The sequence below is a fragment of the Juglans microcarpa x Juglans regia genome, chromosome 7D (assembly GCF_004785595.1).
Source record: "Juglans microcarpa x Juglans regia isolate MS1-56 chromosome 7D, Jm3101_v1.0, whole genome shotgun sequence".
Lineage (NCBI taxonomy): Eukaryota > Viridiplantae > Streptophyta > Magnoliopsida > Fagales > Juglandaceae > Juglans > Juglans microcarpa x Juglans regia.
Genome location: NC_054606.1, coordinates 7,629,623 through 7,654,216, shown reverse-complemented (window position 1 = coordinate 7,654,216; position 24,594 = coordinate 7,629,623). Strand labels below are relative to the sequence as shown.

General features: G+C 38.7%; 1 protein-coding gene, 1 long non-coding RNA gene and 1 other non-coding gene across 4 annotated transcripts; all 3 read left to right on the top strand.

Moving 5' to 3' along the window:
* Nucleotides 1-5,548: 5,548 nt before the first annotated feature.
* On the top strand, nt 5,549-7,532 carry LOC121239106. 2 transcript variants are annotated; one of them, XR_005935239.1, is made up of 2 exons: nt 5,549-6,881; nt 7,137-7,532. It is a non-coding gene; the product is annotated as an uncharacterized LOC121239106 (long non-coding RNA). The 2 variants fall into 2 exon arrangements; XR_005935238.1 differs by having other exon boundaries at nt 5,549-6,899.
* A 1,305-nt stretch (nt 7,533-8,837) lies between these two features.
* Nucleotides 8,838-11,823, top strand: LOC121238090 (cation/H(+) antiporter 4-like). Its single transcript, XM_041134947.1, has 3 exons — nt 8,838-9,089; nt 9,306-10,307; nt 10,699-11,823. Exons 1-3 carry the CDS (start codon nt 8,838-8,840, stop codon nt 11,821-11,823), a joined length of 2,379 nt encoding a protein of 792 aa, XP_040990881.1.
* Nucleotides 11,824-23,951: 12,128 nt separating this feature from the next.
* LOC121240130 lies at nt 23,952-24,058 on the top strand. Its single transcript, XR_005935459.1, has one exon. It is a non-coding gene; the product is annotated as a small nucleolar RNA R71 (small nucleolar RNA).
* Nucleotides 24,059-24,594: the final 536 nt, after the last annotated feature.

Here is a 24,594-nt window from a genome sequence, read left to right as displayed (position 1 = left end):
TTTTATATTTTTATTTTTGATGAGTAAGAAATTTTTGCCAATTCTTATTTTTACAACAAAAATCACATCGCCGCAAATATTTTCGACTACTAACCTATCATTCACGGTAATATTAGGTCACTACTAAGGTCTGATTTGCTTTCAAGACTAAAATTTAAAACTTTAAAAACTTTTCATCTCATTATTACAACTTTCCCAAATTCTTATACAAAATAAAATAAACAATTCAATTTTTTCAAACTTCAAAAAAAATAATATTAAAAAATATATTTTATTTAATTATTTAATTTTAATTTAAACTTATCTCATTTTGAACATAAATGAGGCTTAATTGGGTTAGACGATTTTTGATAATTTGCGATGACTCTTTAGTTATTTACGACGATATTAGACCGCTGCAACTAATCCTTTCTTAATTTCTTCCCCCAGTGTCTAGGCCGTATGCTTTGAACCCCCACCCCTCTACGTCTCTCTCTCTCTCGCTAGCTCTTCTATTCGTTGTCTTACTCTCCCTTTGCATCGCCGCAGTCCTTAGCTATCACCTGTAGCAGTTTCGTCATTCAGGCAAGTCTCCATTTATCCCTCTTATCCATCTCTCTTTTTGTAATAGATTAATAGTAGTGGATGAATGTAATAAGATGATGAATGAGAACGGATACTGGAAATGGAATTCGTATATTGATAGAAATGAAAAGAAGGCTTGCTTCGAGGGAGGCTCCTCCAAATTTTGAGTACAGAATATTCTGGATTGTTTTTGCATAACTAACTTGTCAGAGTGACAACCCTAAATAGAACTGAAAGTAAGAAATGACTAAACTGCCCTTAACACATCATGAGGTACAGCTAATACATTAGAAAGAAAAGAAAAGAAAAGAAAATAATAATGGCCCAACAGGTAAAGCTTCTAGCCCCTGTCCCTTGCAATTGAAGCCCGATACCTTTCTTTCGTCTAGCCCATGAAGCCCATAATTGCACTTAACATTGTAGGGCTTGGTCGATCAGTTCTTCCCTAATTTCTCACAATTCCTCATCACTTCGTACGCCCCTCCTCAGCTGCACATCTACTCTTCACTTCCTTGCCCCTAGCTGTTGTGTAACAAATCCCTCTCCCTTAGAGAACCTTGCCCACAAGGTGAGGAAAGTCCCCACATGGCCGTCGATAAGATTCCCAGGAAGCTTCCTCCACTGGTTGCCTTTGCCAGCGAACTAGCACTTTAACTAAATGTAGGTTTTTCACTTTTCTCATCCTCCTTGAAATTACTTCTTCCGGTTCTGGTTTCAAAATACCCTTTGAGTTAACTGGTGGTAGGGTAGGCAGTAGGTTCACATTATGAGCTAGGGTTTGCTTTAGTTGAGACACATGAAATACATTGTGTATCTGTGCTATGCTAGGTAGCTGGAGTTTGTAAGCTGCTTCACCAATTTTTTCCTAGATCTGGAAGGGGCCATAGTAATGAGGGGCTAGTTTAAAACTTTGTTTGTGGTGAATCGAAGACTGACGATATGGCTGTAGTCTTAAATAGACCCAGTCCCTAGCCTGGTAGTGTTGTTTCCTGTTTTTATCCGCATATTTCTTCATCCTCTCCTAAGCCCTATCAAGGTTTTGTCTTAACAGGTGCCAAATTTGATCCCTCTACTACAAGGTAATTTCTACCTCTACTACTCTTGCTGTGTTTGGTAGGTAACTAGTCAGTTTAGGTGGTACATAGCCATAAAGTGCCTAAAATGGGGTAATTTTGGTTGAGGCATGTTGGGTTGAGTTATAACACCATTCAGCCAAGGCAACCCAATTAGACCAATCCTTAGGATTGTCACTGACATAGCTCCTTAGGTAGTTCTCGACCCACTTATTCAATGCCTCTGTTTAACCATCTGTTTGAGGATGGTAGGCAGTGCTGAAAGCCAGCTGCACAACCTGCAATGAGAACAATTCTTTTCAAAATTTACTTGTGAATGTGGGATCTCTATCTGAGACAATGGAATGGGGCATTCCATTTAGTTTAAAGATATGCTTAACAAACAGATGAGCCATCACCTTAGCTATGTAGGGATGTGAAATGGGTATGAAGTGGGCATACTTTGTAAATCTGTCCACTACTACCTATAAGGCATTAAAATCTTGAGAAGGTGGTAGACTGTTAATGAAATCCATGGAGATATATGTCCAAGGGCTGGATGGTATTGGAAGAGGCTGGAGGAGTCCACTAGGTAGTGTGTTATCCACCTTCATTGTTTGACACATGTCGCAGCTCCTTAGAAAGAACTTTAGATCTCTTTTAAAACTAGGCCAAAAGAAATATTTAGTGAGTCTATGTAGCGTCTTATCAAATCCCAAATGGCCTCCTATGGGGCTGCTATGCACCAAGTGTAGGATTCTGTCAATGAGGTCTGAGTGGGCTAGAATATAGATTATGTTTTTATAGAATAAGACCCCATCTTTGACCACATAGTGAGGAGGCAACCTGTTTTCTTGGTGTTTTGAAACAAAGATGTTACTTCTACATCGGCATCATAGAGGCTTTTAATTTCAGTGAGCCAATCCCAGTTAGGAAGTGTAATTAGAGCCACAACCACCTCATTTTCTAGCTCTTGCCTAGATAAGGCATCTGCCACCACATTTTCTCTGCCTTTTTTGTATTCCACCAAAAAATCATACCCTATGAGCTTCAATATCCATTTTTGCTGCATTGGAGTGCCCACTCTCTGATCAAGCAAAAATTTCAGATTTTGGTGGTCTGTTTTTACTACGAAAGAGTGGCCAAACAAGTATGGTCGCCATTTCTGTACAGCTGAAACTAGCGCCATTAGTTCATTTTCATATGTTGACATAGCTAGTGCTCGGCCCTTAAGAGCTTGACTGAAAAAAGCTAGCGGCGTCCCCTCTTGCATTAACACAGCTCCAATAGTTTCCCCGAAGGCATCATATTCAATTACAAAGGGTAATTGAAAATTAGGTAAGGCCAAAACTGGTGGCTGACTCATGGCCTGTTTGAGCTGGTCAAAAGCAGTTTGGGCTGTCTCACTCCATTTAAGATTATCTTTTTTCAACAGTTCAATTAGCTTTGCTGCAACTACCCTATATTCCTTCACAAATATGCGGTAGTAACCCATTAGCCTCAAAAGTCCTCTCAAGGCCTTGACAGACCTTGGAACATGCCAATTCTTCATAGCTTTTAGTTTATCTGGATCAGCTCTAATGCCTTGGCCCGAAATGAGATGGCCCAAATAGACAATTTCTTCTTCCCAAAACAACACTTACTTAACTTGGCAAAAAGTTGGTGTTGTCTGAGTAATTCAAAAGTAACTTTCAAGTGGAATAAATGCATCTCAACATCACTATTATAGATTAGTATATCATCAAAAAAACCAAAATAAAGCGATGGAGATAGGGCTTAAAATCCTGGTTCATTAGGCTTTGAAATGTTGAGGGCACGTTAATTAAGCCAAATGGCATAATTAGGAACTCGTAGTGACCTTCATGTGTCCTAAAAGAAGTTTTAGGAATATCCTTTGGACGCACCCTGATTTGATGGTAACCCGACCTCAAATTAAGCTTAGAAATTTTTTTAGCTCCATGGAGTTCATCTATTAACTCATCTACCACCGGAATAGGATATTTATCCTTAATAGTAACACTGTTCAACGCCTTGTAATCCACACATAATTGCCAAGTCCCATCAGCCTTTCTCAGCAAAAGGCATGGGGATGAGTAAGGGCTTTGAGAAGGTTGTATAACCCCTTATTCCATGAGTTCCTTCACAATCTTCACAATTTCTTCTTTCTAAAAATAAGGGTAGCGGTATGGCCTCACAGAGATTATTTTTGTTCCTAGCTGTAGGGTGATAGAATGGTCATGTGTACGGTTAGGGGGAAGACCTTTTAGGGTGGAGAAGATGTCTTGGTAATTGTTAAGTAGGTGCTGAATTGGTTCAGGGAGAGAATGGGTTGGGTTTGTTGGGAATTCTTCAATCAACTTCAATAACAGCCTTTAGTCTTCATATGATTAGTTCGCTGCATTGACCTTTCCTCAAGCAAGTAATGAGCATTCATCCCCTTCAGTATTACAACCTTGCCATTGTGTTGGAATTGCATGGTCAATTCCTTGAAATTCCAAAGGATGGATTCCAATGCTTGCAACCATTGGACCCCTAAAACCATGTTACAACCAGCTAAGTCCAGCAAATACATGTTGACCTGGAACACCTCCCTTGGATGTTGATATTGACCCCCATCACCTTTCCTTCACTCTCAAGCTGATCTTCATTTGCAACTTTAACTTTAATTTTTTCATTTGATAAAATTGACAATGGGAGACATGAGATAATGGTAGTATCTAGGAAGTTATGTACTTCCTGAATCAATTAGAATAGTGACACCTTGGCTGCCAATTTTCCCTCTACGTCTCATGGTTTTAGGATTAGGAGAGTCAATAATGGCATGTAGTGATATTTCAAACTCTCTTTCGGGCCTGGGCAAATTTGAACAAACAAGTTGTGAGGTTAAAATGTCTGGTGGTTCTTCTATTAAGGTGTCATCCTCCAACACCTCCTCAATGAGATAGAGTTTTGGACTTTGGCACTTATGGCCTAGGTGCCATTTGGAGTCATAATTATAGCAGAAGCCCTTCTCAAGCCTCTCTCTCATTTGGGCTGGGCTAATCTTGTGGACAGGTACAATAGCTTTTGGATTGTGTTTCTGGCTGTCAAGTTGGGTGGGATTGACTTTTAAGGTGGCTGGTTCAAAATGGTGGTGGTTATTGGTTCTGGGAATGAATTTCTTGAGTAAGGAAGTCTTTTCCTCTTGGTTATTGGTTCTGGTGATTTGAACCTCTAGCCTGATTTGGGTTTGTTGATTTCTGGTGATTCATGTTTTGCATGTCAGAAGCCATAGCTGTAAATTGATTCATCATGGCCTCCATTTGCCGACGTACAACTTGCATTTTTACTCTAATAGTAGTAAACTGAGATTCAATCTGCTTCATATGGGTTTCAGTCAATTTCTTGAAGGAGTTAAATCCTTCCTAGAGCTGGGTGAAACGAGTACCTTCAGCCATTGTAAGAGAGGATTGAAGGCTCTGAATACCACTTGTAACAGATTAATAGTAGTGGATGAATGTAATAAGATGATGAATGAGAATGGATACTGGAAATGGAATTAGTATATTGATAGAGATGAAAAAAAGGTCTGCTTCGAGGGACGCTCCTCCAAATTCTGAGTACAAAATATTCTGGATTATTTTTGCATAACTAACTATGTGAGTGACAAACCTAAATATTACTGAAAGCAGGAAATGACTAAACTGCCCTTAACACATCATGGGCTATAGCTAATACATTAGAAAGAAAAGAAAAGCAAATAACAATGGCCCAACAGGTAAAGCTTCCAGCCCCCGTCCCTTGCAATTGAAGCCCGATACCCTTCCTTTCGTCTGGCCCATGAAGCCCATAATTGCACTTAACATTCTAGGGCTTGGTCGATCAGTTCTTCCCCAATTTCTCACAATTTCTCGTCACTGCGTATGGCTGGAAGGTTGATCTGGCTTTTAGTGGTTTATATAAGCGCAAGGTTGATCTGGCTTTTAGGGGTTTAAATGGCTGGAAGGTGTCTGATAAAAGACTCAAGTGAGCCACATGTACTGCATTTTGGAATGATGGAATGATTATATATAATAAAAATGACTATATATAAAGTAGGTAGGTAGGTTTCATTCCCTTTATCGCATGTCATGATGTTTTGCATATTATATAAGAAATTGTGGATCACTAAATTATTTGATTTTCCATCAAATTAATGTGGTTCATACACTTTTAATCATTAAGGTTTCTCTTATCGTCATGTTCTAAATGTAATGACTTCTTGATCAATCTTATGATGCATTTAATTATAATGCTTATAAATTGTAAAGTCCTATTGTTTTGGGGTACCCCCAATAAATAATAGCATGAACTTATTATTTTTCTTTTAAATCCGAAGCAAAAAGACATGCGAAATGTCAAAAATTAAGTTGGCTTGTGTCACCTTGTACCCTAATTTAGTTTAAAGGTCACAATATAGAAATATGAGGTGACAATTTAACAACTAATTATGTTTTTTTCTTTAGAAATAATCAGCTCTACCGACCGCTTGTCTTCCCATTTAAGCTTGTATGTTATATATTATATTTTTATGGTGGTCATAATATAATAAAAGAATTAATCATGTGGAATATAATTATTGTTCCTTAATTATCTTGACATGATGGGGACAAAACGTCACAAATAAGAGAGGACACATAATTCAATTATTATTTTTTTTAATCAAGCTATAAATGATTGCATATTGAAAACAAGAAATCATGGAGTGGTACTGCTACATCGACCGGAGTTGCATCCAAATTAATGGAGTACCAAAAATCATGGCACATGAAACTTTCTTACTGGAGGCTATCACAAATACCCAGAAATCCAACAAGTTCTGAACATTACCATGATTTTCCATTATTTTGCCCATCGAAAAACTCCAATGATCCCTTGAAAACCGATTTGAGCAAAATAGCCTGCTGCCACCTGATTGAATTCCCTATAAACATGCATGCACCCATGATAGAGACAATTGTTTGAAATATTGTCTTTGATGATTATGAAATGAGTAATATTTGAGTCACAAAGGTTTGAGATTTCCTGTACTGCTTGTCGTGTAGTGACTGGCCTGCATTATCCAAATGCATGGCTTCTTGAGAAAGAGAGTTCCTTATAAAACCTTTTGTAAGTGGAGATAATTTTGCATACGATTCCTGAAGCTAGGATGGTCGTCAATCCTGTTTCTGTGCAATAGAACTTGAAACAGGATTGGGAAGATAATGGCTTCAGATGCTGAGTTTTAACTTTTCTTCTTTGTTATTGGTAGGTTTATTACTAAAGGTATGTTAGCTTGTTTTTTAATTGTAGAAACTGTGTTTGCTTCTATAAAGTTTCTGAAGTTGGCTTCCCATGCATTTGGGAGCTCGACAGGATTATTTATAAATGAAATATGTTACAAGTTTACAGCAAATGATGTTATCTAAGTTATAATCATCTGTTACCTCTTATCGTCACCTGTTACATTTTAATTTACAATTGAAACTTGTGATGAATCATTTTGAGTTGATCTCTTCGCAGCAGCATTTGTGGAAGACGTGTTTTTGGAGTTATCTACAGAAGAGTCCTGAGCAGGGTGAAGATAGAGTGCCTGAGCCAGAACAAACTTACATACCCAAGCCTCCATGCATGCACAACTTTAAGAAGAATGCTCCATCAAAGATAGAGAATCAACTACTAACCTTGTATGAACTTGCACAAGTTGTTTGGATTAATACATGTTTCTAAAATGTTATCCATCTGCCTCAAACTATGTTTTATGTAAGTATATGCATGTTGGTGACTATAATGACGGTATATATGCATGTTAACACTAATCTCGACATCCTTCTTGTTGCCAGAAAGAGTTTTTCCGGTAAGGTAAGCACGCGGGAAAAACTTTTGATATGGCAAGAAAAAGAGGAATTTCTTGGCATATGTTTTTGTCAAAAATAGTTATTTATGGTGATAATATTAGCCAGTAAGTATCATTTCCAAAGGATTATGTATGTCGTAAGTAATTAATTCATGCGATATTAACACGAGTAAAATAACTATTTCCCGCCAGATATTTAGCAAGAAACACTTTTCCGGTAAGGTAGGAATGCAGGAAAAACTTTTGATATGCCAAAAAAATAAAAAATAAAAGAATTTCTTGCGATATGTTCTTGTCAAAAATAGTTATTTTTGGTGATATTATTAGTTGGTAAGTAGCATTTTTGAAGAATTATGTATGTCGCAAGTATGTAAGTCTTATGATATTAAATCACGGAAAATAACTATTTCTTGCCAAATGTTTAGCTAAAAAGTAAGATAAGCAAGCAGGAAAAACTTGTTACCAATGAACTTTCTGCTGGGCAAAAAATCATTTATTGCCATATTTATTGTATGAAATAGGCATTTCTGGCAACATCATTCGCTACAATAAACTTTATCCACGAGCAAGTTACACTCGTGTGTGACATATTTTTCACAAAAACTCTATAATTCTAACGACTATTATATGTCAGAAATAATAGTATTTTGGACAACAATTAATTTAATTTCACAGCTACTGGCAATATCTATAATATCTAGTTATTTTTAGGGAGTGTTCTACTAGTCGGAATGATGAAAAAAGTCATTTATGGCAATAATATTGACTATTTCGGGGGAAAAATGCCGTTTTGTTATAGTCACGATTAAGATTCTTCTTTTAATAAACAGTAGCTTTTTTATTGGAAGATTAGTTAATTTTATCTAATCTAAACTATGAAGTAGTTTGGAGGCTAGCTAACTACCTAGCTAAAGTTTGCAACTAATTTTTCTTTTAAACCGATTATTTAATAAGGGGTCAAAAGCTGTCATGAGTACGTTGAAAAATCCCGTTTGAAATCGACAAACCCATTATTAATAGAAGCTGTTAATAACATGAATAAAAAGGCTCACAACCATATAGATCATGACGACGGATCCTTAGCATGTCCGTCAACAGTTTCGCAACAAGTAATTGCCCCAAAAATAGACATTAATTAGCTATGGACGTTGGTAATTGGTGTGTTTTGTTTTCAACGCATGCATGAATTGAAAAGACTAACTACTTTCGAGAACAAGTTCAAAGAACCGGCCTGCAACTTCCCTTTATTGCCTCGTACCAGCTTGCATATATATTATATATTCGGTTCTCTCCGGTGATTTCTATCCCATTTTTTTCGTCTGAAAAAGACCAAGAAATTAAGGCAGACAGTTGGGATCATCGCCGGCATGGCAGGATCAGAAGCAACTCCGGCCAGAATTTCAAACTTTATTCCCACAGACATTACCACAGTAACAGAATGTGTTCACCTTCCCGGCAGGATCCATTCGGCGGGCGTGTGGAACTACTTTCATTCTGGGAGATTCTCGTTTTCATTGCCACAGTTTGAGATCCAGATGATTGTTGTTTTCCTCATCACGCAGGCCTTCCATTATATGCTCAAGCGTCAAGGAATGCCTCCTTTTACATCTCAACTCATTGTACGTAGTACTGCCCTCTTCCCGCCACTTCCTCTCCCTGCATGCATGTTCCTCTTATTAATTAATTTAATTGAAATTATTTAGTTGAAAAAAAATCTATTTGTAGAGCGCAAGACCCAGGCAGAGTCTTTCTTGCGCCCCAAAGATAATATAATTTGTATGATCAGAGTACTCATGTTGAATTAATCATGTATGCTCTTTAATTATGTGAACCAGACTGGCTTGATTCTCAGTTCACCAATCCTTGGGCACTTGAAGGTATTCAGGGTTATATTTTCCTCCAAAAGTCAAGAATTGATATATGTGCTGGGTTTCTTCGGTCAAGCACTGTTTGTGTTTTTGGGTGCTGTGAAGTCTGATATGGGAACGATGAGGAGAATGGGAAGAAAAGCCTTGTATACTGGAATTGCCTGTCATGTGTCACCTTTGCTACTTGGCAATTTACTGCACTTCACACTTGGAAAATCTTGGCTAACCGAAGAAATGTATTATAAAAACGCATTTCTAACAGGAGCACATTCGCTAACTTCATTTCCGGTTGTCGTTTATCTTCTCGAGCACCTTAGGATTCTGAATTCCGAGCTGGGTCAATTAGTCTTATCTGCATCATTTGTCAGCGACTTTAGTGGCGTGATGATCATGCTCGTTTCCCAAGTGGTTACCATTTCGTCCCAGATAAGTGCTACGCGCGCTATGATGACGGTCGGATCAATTCTCATCTATTTTTTTCTCATTGCATATGCATTTCGACCGGCAATGTTTTGGGTAGTGAGGAAGACACCTGAAGGCAAGCCTGTCAAAGGCATGTACATTCACATCATCATCGCGATAATGTTTCTGTCCGGGTTGTATGCTAATTATAGTGCTTTGCCTTTCTTCCTCGGACCTTTTGCTCTTGGTTTGGCTGTACCAGCTGGACCTCCTTTAGGATCCACCATTGTCAGCAAGCTCAACTGCTTTACAGAAGAAGTGTTTCTACCACTCTATGTGACTGCAGCTGCCATGAAGGCAGATATACGTTCAGTCACATTCAGTGACAGATCCATAAAGTTCAACGTTGTCCTGTTTTGTTCAACATTTGTGGCAAAAATGGTGGGGTCTTTGGTTCCTCCTTTGTACTCCCAAATGCCCTTGAATGATGCTTTAGCAGTTGCTCTGATTTTGAGTTTCAAAGGTGTCAACCAACTGACCATATATTTCTGCAAATTAATGTTTCAGGTAACTATACTTATTTTCTACCCCATTTTTCTCCTAGGAAATTTAATTACCTTGTGGGCAAACCTATTTTATCACAGCCCCATGGCTCCTATTAATACTTCTTACTATATATATGGAGTTAACTTATCCTACTAATTCTTCGTGTAAAAATTATCTTTTTACCAATTGGATGAGCTGAGCTACATTTTTCAATGGTTAGGACTGTTTTAAAAAGAAAGCCACGACTGCAAGAGTGAAAGAACATATTGATCGATCCTTAGCTGTTAGTTTATCGTAGAGTACAACTTTTACCACATGATATTCCGGTGTAGTAACTTGAGATGTTTTCTTGAACAAGGTTAAATTACTGATGCTTTTTGTTCCGACTTTTTATGGTTCTATTCAAACTCAGAGGGATCCCAGAGAAGGCGAACCAGTGTTCTCTTTGTTAACTATTGCGATCCTAGTAAATGCACTTATCATTCCAGTTTTGGTGAAGTACCTGTACGATCCTTCAAGGAAATATGCAGGTTATCAGAAAAGGGATATCATGCATTGCAGAAGCAATGCAGAGCTCCGAGTCCTGGTGTGCATCCACGGGTCTGCTAATGTTGCTGCAGCAATCAAACTACTTGAAGCTGCATGCTTGTCTAGAGAAAGACCCCTTGGAATTTATGTGCTTCACCTTATCCGACTAATCGGTCGATCCTCCCCAGTTTTCATTTCCCACAACAAACCGAAAACTGTCAGTTCCAGTTCTTCCTTTTCAGAGAATATCATTATCCCTTTCGAACGTTTCAAACAAGAAAAGAAATTGGTTGGATTATCCGTAAACCTTTTCACAGCAATCACTCCACCCAAGTACATGCATGAAGACATTTGCACACTTGCGTTGGACAGGCTCACATCCCTCATAGTGCTCCCATTCCATCGAAAATGGTCCATTGATGGGTCCTTTGAATCAGAGGACAATAACATAAGGACCTTAAACTACAATGTCCTCCAAACAGCTCCCTGCTCCGTTGGGATCTTAGTCGATCGTGGCCATTTAGGCCGCTCGATGGCTTCAACGGAGTCATCCTATTCTGTTGCCATGTTCTTCTTAGGAGGTAATGATGATCAAGAGGCAATAATTTTTGCCAAACGCTTGGTCGGAAACTCGAACATCACCCTGACTGTGGTTCACCTTGTTGCCTCTGAAACCGATGGAGATATACACATAGACAACTTGCTTGATTTCGAGGTCTTGAAGGATGTCAAGCGTAACCATGTGGGTAATGCATATGTGATATATTCAGAGGAGAAAGTGGAAGATGGGCCTCAGACGGCAATGGTAATTCGCTCTATGGCGTACAAGTTTGACCTTATAATAGTTGGCAGACGACATAACATAGATTCCGCTCAGACCTCTGGGCTTGCGGAATGGAGTGAATTCCCGGAGCTTGGGGTCATCGGAGACTTGCTTGCCTCCTCAGATGTCGTCGGTAGCAAAACTTCTATCTTGGTGGTGCAGCAACAACAAACGGATGATAGGTAGTCACGTCAGGAGAAGTACATATCAAATTGAGATCATTCTAAAATGCATCCATCTCCTCTTGATTTGGTTTTTTTTTTTTGGGTAATACTGTAAATTACAAGAGATAATGCGTGAGGAATTTAGGTTTATTTAGTATCAAACGGGCTTCCCCTGATTGTGCTGCCTAGTTCTTACAAATTTTAGCGTAGTGAATTAACTAATCACAGTTCTTTTTGCATTCTCAAATTTTTCCATCTTACATTAAAATGTTCTGCAATCATGATATCAAACCAAAGAAAGATGTTAAACCAAACAAGGAAGAACAAACTAATTGTGACTGATTTTATCGCATTTTCTTTGTGGTTTTGAATGTGCCTTAGAGCAGCTGCGTCGTCCAACAATTCCTTGAACGACCTAATCATGTAGATGATCATGTCTTTTTATCTGGAAAGATGCTTTGATCAAAACTAGATGTGTGTATATACCTCATGATCTATAAGTTTTGAATTTCTTAAACGAGAACTAAGCCACTCCTCAAGCATTGCGTAGGATCCGGGCTCGTTTGGAGTGTGAGATGAGAAAAATAATTTTATGAATATAAGTTAGTTTATAAATAGTAGTGAGATTGTTTGAGTTGAGTATTTTTTAGGTTTTAAAAAAGGAGAGAGAGAAATTTGAATAAAAAATATTATAAATTAAAATATTGTTAAAATATAGTTTTATAATTTTATTTTTGTTTGGAGATTTGAAAAAGTTAGTCTTTTTTTGTTTGAAAGTTTAAAAAAGTTGTAACGATTAGTCTGAAAAAGTTGTAATGATTAGTTTGAAAATTTTGTATTTAAATTATGTTTAGGAAGGAGATGAGATGAGATGAGATGAGATGAGATTGAGAATTTTGGGATGAGATTTGTTGATGTCGTGTTTCGCTGGCCTGGGCAACTCCACACTCGTGGTGCTGGGCATCTTTTCTGCAAGGAGGAGAAATGAGGGAGCTCAGAGGCTATGATACCTCCGACGCTCAAGTTAGATCAAGGTTGAAGATGAAAAGAGAAAGTGAGACCTAGAGCAAATAAGTAGAGAAGGGTTCAAGTGCGTAAGTAGTAACCAACTTCACGGCAAAGAGAGAGAGTTGGGTATTTATACCTGGTTGAGGTGGGCCCCGAGATGATGGTGACTGATGTGCGGCTTTGTGCTGGGATCATGTGTATTTGCCAAACTCTTGCTTCCCGCCAGACCTGTCTAGGGTTTCTACTGACACCCAAGGGGCACGATGTTGCGTGCCGACCCTCGGGACTCATTGACTGCACGTGGTCTTGTGATGGCGTGCTCACTCCTACTCCATTAAATGCGGGCATGGCCCTAGGCAGGCTTGCTCCTGCCCTTGTGCAGTTCGGATAGTTATGTCAAGGACGGGGATGTTCCCTGATGGTAGGCCAGCTTGAGTGTCAGGCTGTCTCTTTGTGTCAAGGTTGTGGGCATCTCTGTCAGTTGGTTAGACGTGGTGCCAAGTTGTACAGTCTCCTGTCCTTTTGTCAGGACCTTTGCATTGTGTCCTTCCTCCTGGGTCGTCTCGGCCCATCCCTAACCCTATACTTGGGCCCGAGCCTGGACCTTGTCTGGCTCCTTGGGATTTCTCCCCTCATAGTACCCCGTAAATTCTTAGAGCACGTGTGCGATGAGAATTTTAGAAAATCCTTCCTTATCCCATCATTAATGCACGTGGATTTCTATGTCCTGCCGTCTTCACGGCCTCCTGACCTTTGGGTTGGTGTGTGCTTACCACACGCTTGCTAATTACTCCCTTTTATTTATTGTGTTGTAGTGTCTGGGTTCCCGTGCAACTCCACCAAAATGCTTGGTGAATCATGGTGGTGAGTTGCATAGTTTTCAGGCAGGTGCTAGATAATGGTTTCGAGGACTACCCCGATCTGACTGCCCAAGAATTCTTGTCGGTCTATCGGATCATTTGACTTGATGGGAGCTTGTGTAGCTTCCAATCTCGAGCTTCCGAGAAGTGCTTTGTGACGTTGGAGAAACGCTTCTCCTCCATTAAGGAATGACAAGGACGTTTCTATGTGTGGGGCATTTGCAAGTTCATCACGACAGCCTCCACCTTGGTCTCCTTTTAGCAAGTTTGGTGCTGCCTCTCGTCCAGCTCCTTCGGGTCCTCCATGTAGTGCTTCTCGTGGCCCCTCTAGCCCACCTCCGTCAGGGCCTGTACGTAGTACCTTCGACAATACCTCTTCTTCGCCTCCTGTGAGGTCTTTTAGGCAAGATCGACCAAACTCTTCCCAACTGATCCTAACCTCTTGCACTGCTGGCTTTTCACCCCTTCGGCCTGCTGTGTTGCCGTTGGTAGCCACCTTTGGAGCCGATGAGGGTGAGGCAAATGAGATCACCCTCTACTCCCTGTAGGGATGACCGGTCTGTTGAGCCCTCGCTTTCCTTTAAGGCGGCTCTTGCTGCAGAGGAGGTAGTTCGCACCACGCCCCCAATAAGGGATATGGCTCCGTCTCCTATTCATGATAGGGGACTTGAGGTGGGCTCCCTCAACTGCAATGTGTTGTTGAAGACAGGGTTGCGAGCCATTTGTCTGCACTGGGGATCTTCCTTGAGGTCGACGTTGACTCCTTTTTGGTTTTGGAAGACCACATGCCTCGCCCCACTTCTCCACCTGCGACGTCCCCCCAAGTTGATATTGGACACTCTTGCAGCGGATGAGGCGCCCGCAGTGGTCAAGTTATCTTCTCCTCTGACTTCCCCCATTTGTGAGGTTGCCCCGTCGCAAGGCGGTGATGCCCCGTTGCTTGATGTTGGGATGGGAGATTCCCGATGAAGATCAACTTCCTCATCTGGGATCCCTCCTCCTTCTTGTGAAGCTCCAGACTCGGAGGGTTTTGCCCCTGGTAGTAGGGTCCATATGAGCTAGGGCTCGAATTCTCCCGAGGTCATCCTTAGAGAACTCTTCACTTTCTCATTCCCTTTTATGCTGGGCCTTCCTTTCATCCTACTAGCGGGAGCTCCCAAGAGACTGGTCCAGATTTCCAAAGGGCCAGGGTTGAAGTGGTCGAGCGAGAGGCTCAGAAGCTCAGAACCTACTTTGCCCAGGTATCAATCATTCCTTTATCTTGCCTTTCCTTCCTTCTTTCTATTTGTCTTTTGACTTGCTTTGTTCTAGGCTCCTGATCGTCCGACAAAAATGATTATCGGTGAACGGGAGGCCATCGAAGAGCAGAACCTGGCACTTAGTGCCTTGAACAGTCTAGCTCGTTTGGAAGTTCTCAAGGCAAACAAGTTGTTGGACGAGTTGCGCTTGGTCCGCGATGGCCTAGTCGAAGAGCTGACAGCCTCAGAGGAGCATGTTCGAGTCCTGTGCTTGGACAACAAGGAGCTTCGCAAGGAGAAGAAGAAGCTTAAGAAGGCGAAGGACCAGGAGATCTCATAGCTAAAGGGGGAGCTTGAATGCTTGGTAGCGGAGAGGGAGCAAGCCGGAATGGAGGTTCAACAGTTGGAGGAAGAGCTATGGTCTATGCGGAGGAGGCTTCAGAGGTCTTGGAGGAAGAGGGCTTTGTGCACTATACATCGCTCTCGGTTGTTCCTATATTGCTCTTCACTGTCACGCTCCTCTTGCCACTTGAGGATTATCGCACTGCGATACTAGAGCTGAATCAACTCCTTAGAAGATGATCTAGCTCGGGTGTTGGATACAGTCTCCATTTAAGACGTCACTATCTCTAGACTGCAAGCTTCTGAGGTGGCTTTGGAGTCCTAAATTTGACATGTGCCGGTGCTCTGAGATGAGCCTGGGGCTATGGTTACAAGGAAGGCCTGGAGCGCTTCAGAGATTATTTGGTAGGGAACCAGTCGACTGACCTCAATACTCTCTAGTTTTTGTCCCTTGCTCCCGATCTCTTAGCCTACTAGATCGTCAAGACTCTAGGGAGAAAGCAGATGCCATTGGCTTTTCAGGACGCTCCTTCATTGCCATGATTTTGTTGATTTGTCTTGTTTCGTACCTTTCACGCCCGAACGGGTTCATTGATGTAATCGAACCACATGTTTATATATAAGAGTGTTTCATGCTTTTTCGAGCGCGATCACTGATACTCTCCAAAATAATACTTCCAAGTGTAAAAGCAGATTTAGGGTATAGTGGGAGTGTCCAAGGTCATTTCCACAGGGATGACTATGTCAACATAATTCAACAAAGTTTCAACAAAATAAAATGAATTCAATTAAAGAGGATTTAGAGTATGGTGAAACAAATCTCCTTTGCAAAGTTGATTTGTTCTTAATTTCTGAAAGATCAAGAGTGATTCATGAGTACTAAATTTATGCAGAATGTGGGATGATATAATGCTTTGACAGATGAAGCAACGGTTTGTAATTAACCTAAGGAAAACATTAGTATAAAACCAGAGTTGCAGTCTTAATATTTGGAACGAGGTGAATAAAAAAAATTAAAACAATTTTCTAGGGCTCATAAACTAAAATTGTATTTGTCAAAAGGGGTAAATACTAGGATTATAGGGTTAGGGTTTCCTCTCCCATCAGGTTATAGTTGCTGGGTGCATCTGCTCATGCTAATTCAATCAAGAAATTAACACTTTGAAGCAAAGCAAACATTATTACTCAGATTAAAAACACCGGAAGACATAAAACCCTCACTGTATTGTCATTTACTTTCATCTCAATACTCAAAGGTTGATGGATCCTTGATTATTTCAAGGTCATGTTGTGCCATGAGTCTACAACAGGTTAAGAACAAGAAATCCTTCCAAACCGATAGTAAATAAGGCTTGAAAATACAACAAGTTTAGGTTAAACGCAACAACAACAGATAACAGTCTGCAATGGTGAAAGAAAACCCCTTTCTGTAACCCTAGCTATAGAAATTAGCCACGAATCATCATGTGATACATGATTTGAAGACCCTAGTAACAAACAAAAAAAGGAATACTAATGATTGTTCCGAAAATACAAAAACAGAATAAAGATTGTAAAATGTGGTTCTGAAAAAACCCTTTCTCTCATGTGCCTCATCTTCTTTTATTCCCCCTATCCATCATCTTCTTCTTCTCTCTCTTCTAACCGTTTCTCTTCAATTCACATTTCTGCCCTCTAGAGGATGGTACCTTCTCGATACTTCTTGTTGTAGTGAGAAGAAGCCACAATGGATTCCTTACATGGATTTTGAGCTTGGGACTGGGCCGAAAGTTTGATGAACCTTTTGGGCTTAACATAGGAAACTGGGCCTTCCCTGTAGATAAAGCAAAACATTTAGCCCATTAGTAGCTAGGTAAATAATGGATTTGTCCTTCTAAATTTGTAAATCCAAAGGTCAAAGCATTTGTCTTAAAAACTCAATTTCGATCTCAGTTTTGGAACAATTCAGACTCAATTCACCCTTCTGTATGTAGATATTTTAATCAAAATATCTTGACAATGACATCCCCCAACTTACCTTTTGCTAGTCTCTTAGCAAATATAACTTTTTGTTACAAATCATGATGTTTCAAATCCCCTCTTCTACCCTTCATGAAGGTAAGTCACCAATTAGACACAACTCAAAAAAAATGCAATAGACATTTTAGTTCTAAAAAAGAATTTATTCACTGAATTGTCTAATAACCAAAGTGTGTATTCAAACAAGGTGAGTACTGCTGAGTACTGTGTTATAACAATAAGTGTAGATTCCGAGGTTGACCACCAGAAGTCATTAATTGTCTCATCCATTACAGCTGTTCAAGTGGAGCCCTAAGGTTCTTCTCTAATTCAAAACCATTGTAATAGTGACTTTCATGCTAATACACTTTAAAAAAGATCTTTCCATACAAAGAATCCCGGAAGCAGGCAACCTTCTCTATTACACTAAATTGGTTTTTTTTTTTTTAGATCTCTGGCTTGTTCCTTTTCTCAAGTATAAATGATTCATTAGCACTCTTCCTAAGCCAATAGGATATGGTTCATTAGAGACCTTAAACAACTGCTTAGTCTGATTAGTTTAATAACCATAAAGTGTCATTCCAAGTTGTCTAGGTGTAATTGTGTCAACACTCAACAAAAATTCCTTACATGATACAAATTCTTGGTTTAAGAGACATGTTAACATAAATAAACCCCTTTCTTGACCCAAACTTCTGCAAGCTTTCATTTCATCAAGTCTGAGCATGCTTCCCAAGAAAGTACAAAAAGGGAGCTATTGCTGCTATTTATAAGCCAATCATTGACAATGCCTCTGGTGGTTCATTGTGATGTGCAATATTATCCCCTAAGACCGAAATTGAATCCTACCCCCTAACTAAATGTAAGCATTGTCCTCAATGGTGCATAATAGAAATAGAATAAAAGAAATTGAGAATGAGCATAGAAAAGTACCTGATTGTGGATTGTGCAAAGGGAAATAAACATAGAAAAGTACTACACCCAAAAGGGAGAACCTTATTAATGAGTTCAGGCAATTATTTAAAAAGAAATGGGGTCAAGGAGACTCAAGGTGGTCTCTTTAGGTGAAAAGTTTGAGAAAAATGGTTTGCGTCTCTGTCCATTAACTTTAAAAGTGTTGCCATTCTGAGGATTAAGAAGTTCCACAGCTCCATGAGAAAAAATAGCTTTTACCAAATATGGACCACTCCAACGAGATTTTAGCTTTCTAGGGAAGAGATGTAATCTGGAGTTGTATAGCAATACTTGCTAGTATGGGAGAAAGGACTTCCTTTGGATGTGTTTATCGTGAAAATGCTTCATACGCTCATTGGACAATTTAGCATTGTCATAAGCATCTCTTCGAAGTTCGTCTAATTCAGCAATCTGTAGTTTCCTAGATGAACAAACTTGGTCAGCATCAAAGTTAAACTTCTTAATGGCCCAGTATGCTTTGTGTTCTAACTCTACAGGCAAGTGGCATGCTTTACCATAGACTAATCTGGCATGCTTTACCATAGACTAATCTATATGGTGACATTCCCAGAATTGTTTTGTAAGCAGTCCTATATGCCCAAAGTGCATCAGTTAACCTCTCAGACTGGTCCTTTTTATTAGGGTCAACAGTTTTTTCAAGAATATGTTTGATTTCCCTATTGGCTAATTCAGCTTGGCCATTAGTTTGTAGATGGTAAGGTGTGGACACTTTGTGGTGGATCCCATACTTTTTCATTAAAATAGCAAAATGTTTATTACAAAAATGAGTTCCATTATCATTGATTATGCCTTCAGGCATACAAAACCGTGCAGAAATATTTTCTTTGAGAAATTTTAAAACAATGTGATGGTCTTCTGGATGGTATAGCTTCAACCCATTTTGACACATTGTCAACAACAAGCAAAATGTAAAGGTAACCAAAAGAAGAGGGAAATGGCCCCATAAAGTCTATGACCCAACAATCAAAGATTTCTAAAACTAGAATTGGTTGCATTGGCATCATATTTTTTTTTGGTAATCCCCCCTAATTTTTGACAAGGTTCACAGGATTTGCAAAAATTGTAAGTGTCTTTGAAAATTGTTGGCTAATAAAACCCACTTTGTAAAATTTTAGCTACAGTTAGGGGTGTAAATTTAAACCGAGAAACCGGAAAACCGATCTGGACCGGACCGGTTGGACCGGTTTTGAATCGGTCCGGAACTGGTTTTTGAATTATGCAAACCGGCCGGAACCGGACCAGACCGGACCGGTTGGGAAAAAAATATAAAAATTAATATTTTATATATAAGTTTTATATATAATATATAATTATATGTAAATTTTTTATATATAATATATATAATTATATATCGTATATGAAATAATTTCATATTATACTTTATAAATTATAACATAAAATGTTAATCTTAAATATGAACATTTATAATTTGTTTGATTATATGTTATTAATATAATTATATATAAGATGATGTTATTATAATTTATAAAATAAAAGTTTAATCTTGAAGATGAAAATTTAATTGATCATATGCTTTAAACATAAAATATATATATTAAATTATATTATATATAGTCTAATATATTATATAGCTATACTAATATGTAAGTTTATGACTAATACTAATATATAACTATACTAATAGTATAATATTAATACTATTATATAGTCTAATATATTATATAGCTATACTAATATATAAGTTTATAACTAATACTAATTTTTTTACTAAAACAGATTTTTTTAGTAGTGTAGATTTTGTAATAGGAATAGATTTTTAGAACAGATTTTTTGAAGCAGTTTTTTTTTTTTATTAACAGATTTTTATTTTTTAATGATAAACTTACATTTTAAAAAACCGGAAAACCGGACCGGACCGGACTAGAAACCGGTAAAACCAGAGATATCGGTTTAGGAGGGTAACCAGTGCGTAATCAGTTTTGAAAAATACAAAATCGGTACATACCTGTTCAATCCTAAATTTTGTCCAAAACCAGACCAGACCGGACCGGTTACCCCTAGCTACAGTTTTGTGGGCAAAAAAGTGCCCACTGCAGGCTTTAGAATGACAAAAAGTGAGTATGGCAGAAAACTTATTATTAGGAACACATTTACTAATTATTTGGTCAGAACAATATTTAAACAGGTAAAGCTCATCATAAAAAACAAGCCTCAGCTTTCATTCTTCTGATGTCCTGTGCTGTCCAATGGGATGGAGTTTGTCCTGCCACTAGAAAATTTACCAAGTCAGCATACCAAGGTAATACCTGGACTGAAAACAAATTCTCATCAGGAAAGGAGTCAGAAATTGGGTGATTTTGAATGGTTGAGTTTAATATAAGTCGAGATAAATGATCTGCTACAACATTTTCTACTCCTTTCTTATCCTTTATTGTTATGTTAAATTCTTACAACAAAATGATCCACTTGATGAGTCTAGGTTTTGCATCTTTCTTAGTTAACAGAAATTTCAGTGCAGCATGGTCAATAAAGATTATGACAGGAGAACCAAGCAAATAGGCTCTAAACTTTTCTAATGCAAATACTATGGCTAGCAATTCCTTTTCTGTAGTGGAATAATTTTTTTGAGTATCATTTAAAGTTTTGGTAGCATAGTATACAACATGAGGTAGTTTATTCTTTCTCTGGCCTAATGCAGCCCCAACAGCCAAATCACTGGCATCACACATTATTTCAAATGGTAATGTTCAGTCAAGGGGTTGGATTATGGGAGCAGTAGTGAGGTTAGCTTTTAATTGGGTAAAAGCAGTTTGACATTCTTCAGTCCAAGTGAAACTGACATCATGCATCAACAACTTGCATAGAGGTTTTGAGATTAAACTAAAATTCTAATGAATCTCTTATAGAAACCAGGATGGCCTAAAAAAGATCTGATGTCTTTCACACTTCTAGGTATAGGTAAATTTGCAATCAATTCCACCTTAGATTTGTCAACCTCAATACCCCTTTTAGACACAATGTGCCCAAGGACTATTCCTTGTTGCTCCATAAAATGGCACTTCTCCAGTTAAGCAGTAACTGCTTTTCCTCACACCTGGCCAAAATAATTTTAAGGTTAGCCAAACAAGAGTCAAAACTTTTTTCAAACACTGAGAAGTCATCCATAAAATCTTCAACTGTATCATCAATTAAGTCACTGAAAATGCCTAACATACATCTCTGAAAAGTGGCAGGGGTATTTCATAGGCCAAAGGGCATTCTTTTAAAAGCAAAAGTCCCAAAAGGGTAGGTAAATGTAGTCTTTTCTTGGTCCTCAGGGGCAATTTCGATTTGATAATACCCAGAATAACCATCTAAAAAATAGTAGAATTTATGCCCAGCCACATTTTCTAAGATTTGGTCAAGGAAAGGTAGAGGAAAGTGGTCCTTCCTAGAAGCTGCATTTAGCTTCCTATAGTTTCTGCACATTCTCCATCCAGTTGTCATTCTAGTAGGTATTAACTCCCCCTTTTTATTTTTGTCCACTGTGACACCATATTTCTTGGGTACCACTTGAATGGGACTTACCCATTGACTATTTGCTATATGGTAAATAATACCTAAATCTAATAGTTTCAGGACCTCATTCTTAACCACTTCTTTTAATGTAGGGTTCAATCTTCTCTGCATCTCCCTAGAAGGTTTAGCTCCCTTCTCTAAATAAATTCTATGGGTGCAAGTAAAGGGATTTATACATCTCATATTAGCAAGGGTCCACCCAATGGCAAACTTATGCTGCAATAGTACCTCAAGCAACTTACCTTCCTGCTCAACAGTGAGCTGAGATGAGATTACCACTGGAAAAGATTCCTTAGGACCTAGATAAGCATATTTCAATTCCATTGGGAGAGCTTTTAGTTCCAGTGTTGGGCTATCCTCACTTAAAGGCTTAGCAGATTCTAGAATGAGGGGTAAAGGCTCAGTTTTCTGCCTCCATTGGGTGTCACTTGGGCTTCCAACAACACGGACGGTAGAGACATCATTAACATCAGTTGATAGAAAATTTTCCACAGAATCAATATTAAAGAAAATATCTTCAAAGGAAATTGCTTCCAAAGAGTTGACTTCCTGCATTTCTTCCATTTCTTGAGGTTGTCTGCATAAATTGAAAATGTTTAGCTCTAAAGTCATGTTGCCAAAACTAAGTTTTAAAACCCCACTCCTACAATTTATGATAGCATTATAGGTTGCTAAAAAGGGTCTCCCTAAGATCACTGGTGCAGAAGAGACATTAGTTGGAGCAGTTAATTTCATATCCAGTACCACAAAGTCTACAGGATAATAAAATCTATCTACTTGTACTAATACATCTTCTACAACTCCCCTAGGCATTTTAATGGACCCATCAGCCAACTATAGAATTATAGAAGTTGGTTTTAATTCACCCAATCCTAGTTGTTCATACTCACTATAGGGCAACAGATTCACCCATGATCCTAAGTCAAGCAAAGCTTGGCCAATTCTGGCCTCACCTATAATGCAAGAGATAGTAGGTGAACTAGAATCTTTGTATTTAGGGGGTGTGTGGTTTTGGATGATGGCACTAACTTGCTTGGTGAGAAAATCTTTTTTTTGAACATTTAACTTTCTTTTGATTGTTCACAAATCCTTCAAAAATTTGGCATAAGCAGGAATTTGTTTGATGACATCTAAAAGTGGAATGTTTATTCTGACTTGTTTGAAAATGTCCAGAATCTCAGAGTTTTGTTTTTCTTTATGTGCAGAAATCAACCTTTGAGGAAATGGAGTAGTTATATACGCAGGAATCTCAGAATTTTCAGCATGTGATTCACCATCTGGTTTTGAGTTAAGGTCCTTACCTGAATTTCCAATGCTAGGTTCAGGTTTATCCAAAATCTTACCATTCCTCAAGGTTGTGATGGCTTTCACAGCCTTCACATTGGGCCCTTCTGTCTGAGGCTGTTGACCTTGTGGATTGGGTTGTGGTTGAGCTGGAAACTTTCCTTTTTTCTGAGCACTCAAAGAAGTGGTGACTTTTGTGAGTGTTCCCCTTATGTCATTTATGGCTTGGGAGTTTTGATTATTTATGGTTGCCTGGCTTTGCATGAACTGTTGGAGGTTAACAATGAGTTGCTGTATAGATTCCTCCAAATTCTTTTTTTGGATAAAATGAGGCTGGTTGGGGTAATGTGAAGGATCCGGAGGTGGTGTATAAGGCATATAGGGTACTATGGAGGAAGAAACTTGCTGATCAGTTCTCCAACTGAGATTGGGGTGATTCTTCCAACCTGCATTGTAATTGTTAGAAAATGGGACTGAGTAATTCTTAGCAATCATATACACAATATTAGGTTGATCTAACAACACCTCCTTAAAAGCAGGTATAATGGGGCATGCGTTGGTACTATGCCCTTGATCCTCACATATCCCACATTTACCAGCATTTGTGGGTAAAACATGCATTTCATTAATCTTTTTTAGTTCAAAAGATTCTAATTTCTTAGAAATCATAGCCATCCTAGCATGCAAATCATCAACCTCCTTGAGGTTGTATTTTCCCCCTCCCCCAACTGTACTTCTCACATTTTCAGATCTATCCCCAACATCAGAAACATCCCATGACTGAGCATTCTCAGCCAAATAATTGAAGTATTCAAAGGCTTCGTCAGGTTCCTTACCAAAAAACTCACCATTGCACATGGTTTCAACAAATTGTTTCATTTTGGGGTGCAAGCCTTCATAAAAGAAACTAATGACTCCAATGTTCAAAACCATGATGAGGACAAGCATTCAACAAGTCCTTAAACCTTTCCTAGCATTGATAAAAAGTTTCATTGTCTTTTTGTCCAAAATTCATAATCTGCCTTTTTAGGGCATTTGTTTGATGCATAGGGAATTTGTTTTTTAGAAACTTTGTCTGCATCTCTTGCCAAGATCCTATGGTCCTAGGTCTTAAAGAATTCAGCCATGTTTTGGCTTTATCCTTAAGAGAGAAAGGGAGTAGCTTCAACCTAATCACTTCCTCAGTACATGTCCTATCCATGAATGTAGAGCACACTTCAAATTCTTTAATATGCAAGTAAGGATTCTCAGATTCCATTCCATGAAAATGAGGTATCAATGGGATCATTCCAGGTTTAACATTAAAGTTATTTGCATTTAAATGTTGAATAATGCATGAAGGAGGGCTAGTTCTAACAGGCTGCAAGTACTCCCTTAATGTCCTATTTTGATTCAAGACTTCCCGATGCTCATTTTCCCCCATGTTACTTAGATTCTCAGAAGATGACTCAAAGGATATGGATGCAGACTCTGTGGATGAAAATGACTCAGTCCTAGCTAGCTGTGATGATTGGACTCTAGTCCAAACAGACATACATTCCAAATGGGAAAGGAAAATTTAAGAATAGG

What these genes read in the sequence shown, in the direction of transcription:
- LOC121238090 (XM_041134947.1), top strand. Translation starts at nt 8,838, where the DNA reads ATGGCAGGATCAGAAGCAACTCCGGCCAGAATTTCAAACTTTATTCCC. An exon ending in CTTTTACATCTCAACTCATT is followed by an intron (nt 9,090 to 9,305) that starts GTACGTAGTACT and finishes TATGTGAACCAG; the next exon opens with ACTGGCTTGATTCTCAGTTC. An exon ending in TCTGCAAATTAATGTTTCAG is followed by an intron (nt 10,308 to 10,698) that starts GTAACTATACTT and finishes ATTCAAACTCAG; the next exon opens with AGGGATCCCAGAGAAGGCGA.